Source organism: Chiloscyllium plagiosum, unplaced genomic scaffold, assembly GCF_037043375.1.
Source record: "Chiloscyllium plagiosum isolate Xiang-an unplaced genomic scaffold, Cpla_swu_hap1 HiC_scaffold_3, whole genome shotgun sequence".
Classification (NCBI taxonomy): domain Eukaryota; kingdom Metazoa; phylum Chordata; class Chondrichthyes; order Orectolobiformes; family Hemiscylliidae; genus Chiloscyllium; species Chiloscyllium plagiosum.
Window position 1 is genome coordinate 26074281 of NW_028270141.1, and position 7616 is coordinate 26081896.

The following is a 7616-nucleotide window of genomic DNA, read 5'->3' on the forward strand; positions in this document are numbered from 1 at the left end:
TATCCAAAGGGATACAGGTAATTGATTTTTTTTTTCAAGTCTGCCTTTCTTATCCAGCAGATATAAAATTCTGATCTGTTGGAACTAAGCACAGAGAAGAGAAATAATGTTGGGGAGCACCAAGACAAAAGCAATCGCATAATAACATTTAAAAGAAACATTGAGAAGAATGTAAGTAAGAAAAAGACCGAAATAAATAAATTGGGAATGGAATGGAAGTGATATGAATTAACTTGGAGAAAACATACTGGAATAAGTTACCATCTATATAAATAAAGGAAGAGAAATATTGGAGAAACCTTTTAAAATGGTGATCAATAGAGTTTTATCAGAATGATTAATATATCTTATTAAATTGCGAAGACAAACTAACCAGTATTGATGCACAATTGAGGAACAAAGCAATTCAGATAAAGGTGAAGCAAAAGGGAAAAAAAGAAATACACTGGAAATGATTGGTAACAAAGGAGAGGAAATCAAAAAGGTCTACATTAGGTTCAGAAAATAACTAAGAAAAGGAAAATATAATCCATAAAATGAATTCATTGTGAAATATAAACAGGAATAATAAAATGCTATACACATATAAACAACCAATGAAAAAATGAAACAGGGTCAGGACTGTAAAGGGATGTACATGATTCCTAAACAATGAACTTCATGGGTAATAATAGCAAAATAGCAAGAATGTCAGACATCACATCAGAAGAAATGATCAAAAAGGATATGAAGTCATGTATGAATAGAAACAGAAAGTACAAAACAAAAACAAACATAAAGTGGGCAAAATCTATGGCTTAGGTAAATTATATCATTGTATTTGTGTATCTTTAAAAAATATAGAAGAGATAACAGAGTATTTATTAATCTATTAAAATCAAATAGAAAAGTGCCAGAGGATTGATCAAAAGCAAAGTGATTCGTAGATATAAAAATGAAATGGAAAATGTTTAGGAAGTGATAGACAAATTAACTTAACAATGAGGATAGGAAAGACAATAAAATCATTCATCAAAGATTAATTGAAAGCATCCTGAAACTGAAAATATGGGTCAACATGGAAGTATGAAAGCAACTTTAATAACAAGGTCTGGCAAGGTGAGTGAGTTATATGGTGGGCTAGAGGTAGCTCTGCGTATCCCAGACAGGATGTGTGAGATGTGAGGCAATCAGACGATCCATGCACAGGAACTTCTCAAGGACGACTGAGTGCATTAAGCCACGAAATGACTTCACACCAGATGCTGATTATCAGTTCCAGGTTGTGAATGGTGTGGAATATGGAGAGATATTCAGGAAAATTGTGAGCAGTTGACTGAGGCCTCTTATAGGAACAAATAGGGTATATCTTCAGTCTATGTGTTGTGCATTATGTCAATCTCAAAACACAGAAATGAAGAGCAGGAGTATATCCTCAGCCCTGCTTTGCCATTCTACATGATCACGGCTGATCATCTAACTCACTATCCTGTTCCCACTTTCTTCCCATACCCTTTGATCCCTTTCCAAAGAATTGTATCTAACACCTTCTTGAAAATATTTAATAGTTTAGCCTCAACTGCTTTCTGTGGCAGCAAGACTCACCAGTCTCTCGGCGAATAAACTTTTCATCTCAACCCTAAATGGCCTGCTCTTTATCCATAGACTGTCACTCTGGTTCTGCACTCCCCAATCATTGGGAACTTCCTGCCTTTACCCTGGCTAGTCCTGTTAGAATTTTATAGATTTTCATGAGATCCCCTCATTCTTCTAAATCCCAGTGAATATGGTTCAAACTGTCAGTCTTGCCATTCCAGGAATCAATCTAATAAACCTTTGCCACACTTCCTTCAAAGCCAGACCATCCTTCCTCAGATAAGGAGACAAAAAACTGCACAATATGTCAGCTGAGGTCTCACCAATACCCTGTACAATTGCAGCCAGACAGCCCTGCTACTGTACTTGAATCATCATGCTATGAAGCCCAACACACCATTTGTCTTCTTCACCACCTGCTGCACCACTCTGCTTTATTTTCAGTGACATGTGTGCAAGGACACCCAGACCTCATCGATTTCACCTTGGACGAGCGAGTAGGTGATCTAAGCTAGCTACTTGCTTCTGTGGACCTCCACCTTAGATACCTGACACCAATACCTCAGGATATACTTCCTGGGCAGTGACCACATACACCTCCTTATCTATGAACTTTTGTATCTGGCATATGCCAACCTCTTGCCATCGCCATGGCATATCTTTGATCCGATACAGTACTTTTCTGCACTCTAATGCTTTACATTGGAATACACTGGCATCTATCATTGGAATGTTACTGCAAGAGCACTTTGTGTGCATGGACAGGGACTGAATTCATGGATTGGAGCTGGCTGCGTATCACTTGCTGTCTCAACGCTCTCCCGTTTAGTGTCTACCCAGATGCTCACAGACTTGCCTCACCTTTTTGGTGGTTTCTCCCTCATCCAGAACTTTTGGGCTCACACTACTGTTGTACTGCCTTGAAGTTTAGCACAGCCACAAAGTCAGGCAGATGTTATGCATATTGGCTGTGATCAGTCGAGGCGGTGGATATGTTGCTGCTGTGTCAATCTCACACTTTCACCAATAAAAGCAAAATACTACAGAGGCTGAAGATCTGAAATAAACACAGAGAATGCTGGAGAAATTCAGTAGGGCTGGCAGCACCTGTGCAGAGAGAAAAAGAATTTTAAGTCTGGTATGACTCTTCATCAGGATTATTTTTAAAGGGTTGACGAGCAGTTGCTTGATAGATATGGGTATTGAACTCAAGGTGCTTAGATGGCAGCCTCTTTGAGAACAGAGCAGACACTGCAGCCAGTCACAAGAACAGAGGGTGCCTTGTGCTGATGTCAGTGGCACGGTCGTATTGGATCACTCTATGCTGGGACGGCACGGTGGCTCAGTGGTTAGAACTGCTGCCTCACAGCGCCAGAGACCGGGGTTCGATTCCCACCTTAGATGACTGTCTGTGTGGAGTTTGCACATTCTCCCTGTGTCTGCTTGGGTTTCCTCCGGGTGCTCTGGTTTCCTTCCACAATCCAAAAATGTGTTGGTTAGGTGAATTGGCCACGCTAAATTGCCCCTAGTATTAAGTACGTTAGTCAGATGGGTCTTGGTGGGTTGCTCTTTGGAGGGTTGGTGTGGACTTGTTGGGCAGAAGGGCCTGTTTCCACTCTGTAGGGAATCTAATCTAAGCTAATCAGTCACTCAGAGGCCACATCTGCATAACCCTTATTAAAGTCCCATCTTCACATTGAGAATACTCCCTCACTGTGTTGTAACACTATCGCAATGCTCCAGTGATGAACTTCAAACAGTTCGAGCAACTCAAGACTGGGCCTCCATGAGGTACTGTGGACCATCAGCAGCAGGAGAATTGTGATCTAATACAATATGCAAATTCATGGCCTGGCATATTCAATTATCAAGCCAAGGGTTGAATGAAGAGTGCAACAGGATATGCCAACATTGGTTGCAGGCATACCTAAAAATGAAGTGCCAACTCGGTGATGATACAAAACAAAATTATTTGCAGGCCAAATATTGTTAGCAGCAAGTTATAGACAAACCTAAATGATTCCACAAACGGATTAGATCCAAAGTCTCGTGTCCTGCCACATCCAGTCATAGACGTTAGTTATTGGAGCAGGTTGCTCCACAAATTTCCCATCCTCAATACTGAAGGAGCCCAGTACTCCAGTGCAAGAGTCAAGGCTCAACCATTGTTTGCAATATTCAGCCAGAGTCCTGACTGGATGATCTACAGCACCCTCTTTCAGAGGATCCTAGCATCACAAATGCCAGTCTTCAGACACTCCAATTCATTCCACATGATTTCATGAAATGCTTGGAGTCTGGAATCTGCAAAAGTTATGGTCTCTGACAATTTTCTGGCAATAGCATTCAAGCCATATGCTCCAGATCTGACCAAGCTGTACCAGTGCAGTTCCAACTCAGGTATCTGCCGACAATGTTGAAATTGCCCAGGTATGTCCCGTACACAAAAAGCATGAGAAATCCAACTTGCCACTTACTGATTCATTCGTCTTCTATCAATTATGGGTAAAATGATACAAGGTGACATCAAGTAGACATGTTGAGCAATAACCTACTCACTAATGTTCAGTGCGGCTTTCACCAGGGATACTCAGCTCCTGACCTCATTACAACCTTAGCTTAAAACTGGACAAAAGAGTTGTATTCCAGAGATGAGGTGAGAGTAGTTGCCACCACTTGCTGGAAGAGTGCAGTTTCAATAGCCCTCAGAAGCTTAACACCAGTCAGACAAAACATATCACTTGATTGGCGCCATATTGATAACTATTCACTTATTACATCAGTGATGCATAGTAGTATCAATGGGTACCATCTACATGGAGCCCTACAGAAATTCAGCAAGGCTCCTGAGACAGAACCTTCCAAACCAGGACTATTACCATCTAAATGGACAAAGGCAACATACACATGGGGGATCCAGGATCTGCAAATTCCCTTGCAAGCCACTCATCAAATTTACTTGGAAAGATATCATTGTTTATTCAGTGTCACTTGGTCAATGTCCTGGAAGCTCCTCTCTAAATGGCATTTTAGGTCAATCTGGACCAAATGAGCTGCAGCAGTTCAAGAAGACAGCTCACTGCCATCTTTTCAAAGGCACCTAGAGATGAGGAATGAATGATAGCTTGGGAACACATTAGCATCAAATGAATGAGTTTTAAAACAAAAACAGAGGTCACCTAATTGTCCTGGAAGTAAGTATGAAACAAAAATGCATTAAATTCGCAATGTGATTTGATAAAGACTTTCAAGATATCAATCAAAGCTGACATGGCAGATAAATGAACCATTTCCCTTGAATGGGGAGACTAATGCTGGGGGATATAACAAAGGTTACAGCTAAATTAAATCTGTGTATAAAGTGACACCATCACATTGAAACCTATGTTTTTTTATATATATGAAAATTGCACTTTTACAGAGTAATGAACTTAAAAACTTACCTGTGACAATCTCTTCACCTTCTTTATTAAAGTGGAGGACCAAACCTACACAACCGACCATGACTGCAATACACAGAATAGTCTTAACTCTCATTTTGAAGCATAAGATGAATGCTAGTCCTGCAGAGAAAAACAAAATTTCACATCCTACTAATACTTGAAATGCGTAATGTGATGAGATGAGCAGATTGAGAGCAATCCAAGGAGCAAGTAGAGCAAGTCTGGGATTGCAACTCCTATGATGTACTCCTTTGATGATTAATAAAGTTATTGGCATGTCACAATTGAGAATAGAAAAGGCACAAGCCTCAGTTAAGATCTGTTAGAAATGTCAGCTTCGATATACTTTCAACTGAAAGAACTATAGATACTGTACATCAGAAACGAAAACAGAAGTTGCTGGAAAAACACTGCAGGTCTGGCACCATTTGTAAAGAAAAATCAGAGTTAACATTTTGGGTCCAGTGACTGGATCTGAAACGTCAATTCTGATTTCTCTTCAAAGATACTGACAGACCTGCTGAGTTTTTCCAGCAACTTCTATTTTTGAATACTTTAAACTGTCTATTTATTTTCAAGACAGAATGGAATTTGGTGTTTGGACGATAACTCTTTTCAATTTCTGCCTAGATGTGAAGCTCATGTGATCCATTTTACATAGAGCTGGACTTCAGAAGCGAAATATCTGCAGAAAAGCCACAGAGGTGTCTTCATGACATTTCAAATACATCACAAAATCCCAAAGGAAAACATAGGCAGTCAACAGGTGGATAATACAAATATGCAAGGAAGCATAGGAAAACTGTTTTCTCTGTTGGTCAGCTTGAAGAGCACACATAGAATCTCATCCACAGATTTAAGGGGCTGATAAATCTGCCTAGCTTAATTGGAGAGGAATTCCCAGTGTTTGTACAAATCAGAACAAGCAATAGTGAGCTGAAAACAATTCTGGAATGTGTCCTGAATAATGACCTGTTCTCTTAAGCTACAGTGTCATATACAACCATAAAATGAGGGTTTTTTTTAATGGATTAAAAATCAATAAGCAATTCATTATTTGTTGTATATGGTTAATTAAAATATAAAATGTTAAGCTGATGTTACTGTTAGCTTGGTTGTTACAGTAAAAGTCTTAAATATGGAAATATTGTCATTTAATTCCTTTAAGTTGGTCACTGGGAATTCAAAAATCGTTTTTTTTTTAAAGTTATCAGTCTCTAAGGGGATTATACCATATTCCAAGTTGAAATCATTACTTCCAAACTTTACTATAGAAAGGTGAATAGACTTCCATTAAAATTATTAAAATTGACTTGAGAAATAATTAGTTTTGTCAAAATTGATCTCGAGCATTTTCTGCTGGGCGGTACTAAAACAGCTTGTTTTCCCCACACTGTGGTGCTTTTGAGATTTTTGAGCTTCTTGCCATCTGATTAGGATGTTTGGTATTCAGCCAGCAGCTCTTGAAGGTGGGACATGTGCTGAGATAGGGTCAGAAAACTCATCTCAATGCAGCTATTGCTGCACAATAACGGTTTGTAACCTGGGTGGGCTTTCCATGCCATCGAACTCTCGATCTTTTAGTGATGTGGTAGCGGTGATGGTGGGGGCACGGCAGGTGCAGGAGGTGGGAACCATGGAGACCCATGAAATTTAGCCCAGTGCTTGGAATTTTCCCCTCCCTAGTTTGGCGTGAACAATGATGAGGAAGGTGGGAAATACCAGAATTAAACAAAATCCTGTCCACTATTAAGAAAAGATGACCTGATTTTGAATCAAGTTATAAGTGAGCACTGAGCCATTATTGACTGATTGTCTTATTTCGATGTATTTGCATCACATTAAAGTCCCATTTCATCTTATTTATATACCAATTCCAATTTTCCTCTCCTTCCTTGAGAAACTATATTATAAGTTCCCAACAGGTCACCTGATGGCTGCACCTAACTGCATGCTTGTCCTTGCAATCATCTGATTGCTTCTTCATAACAACATACCTGCATTCTCCATGGCTAGCAGCTTTCTCCGCACTTTATCTATGCAAAGCCAAATTGGCAAACCGTCAGATTCACCCCATCATCATATTTGCACTCAGACCAATTTGCACATTATGTCAGCCTTTCACCATTTCTCTTTGGAACTCAGGACCACTTAGACGTACACTCTACTGCCAGATCACTTTGTAGAGACAGATCACGTGCATCTGTTAAGATGCATTTTATGGACCGTAGCTTGTTTTCTCAACACTCTATCCTTTGCCATTACAGTCATAGAGTCATAGAGACATACATCAGGGAAACAAACCTTTCAGTCCATGCTGACCAGATATCCTAAATAAATCTAGCCCCATTTGCCAGCACTTGGCCGATATCCCCGTTAACCCTTCCTATTCATATAATGCCTTTTAAATGTTGTAATTGTACCAACCTCCACCACTTCACCTGGCAGCTCATTCCATACATGCATCACCCTCTGTGTGAAGAGGTTGCCCCTTAAGTCCCTTTTAAATCTTTACCCTCTCACCTTAAACCTGTGCTCTTTAGTTTTGAACTTCCCCACCCTGTGGAAAATACCTTGCCTATTTACCCTATCCATGCC

At 39.9% G+C, this 7616-nt stretch overlaps 1 protein-coding gene across 1 annotated transcript in view; it reads right to left on the reverse strand.

Moving 5' to 3' along the window:
- Positions 1–7028, reverse strand: part of tpo (thyroid peroxidase) — an 89620-nt gene extending 82592 nt beyond the window's left edge. Inside the window, exons 1-2 of the mRNA XM_087975816.1 lie at positions 7016–7028; positions 5019–5138 (exon numbers count right to left, since the gene is read on the reverse strand). Coding sequence (XP_087831942.1) covers positions 5019–5138; positions 7016–7028 — 133 coding nt within the window. The remainder of the gene's footprint in view (positions 1–5018; positions 5139–7015) is intronic.
- Positions 7029–7616: the final 588 nt, after the last annotated feature.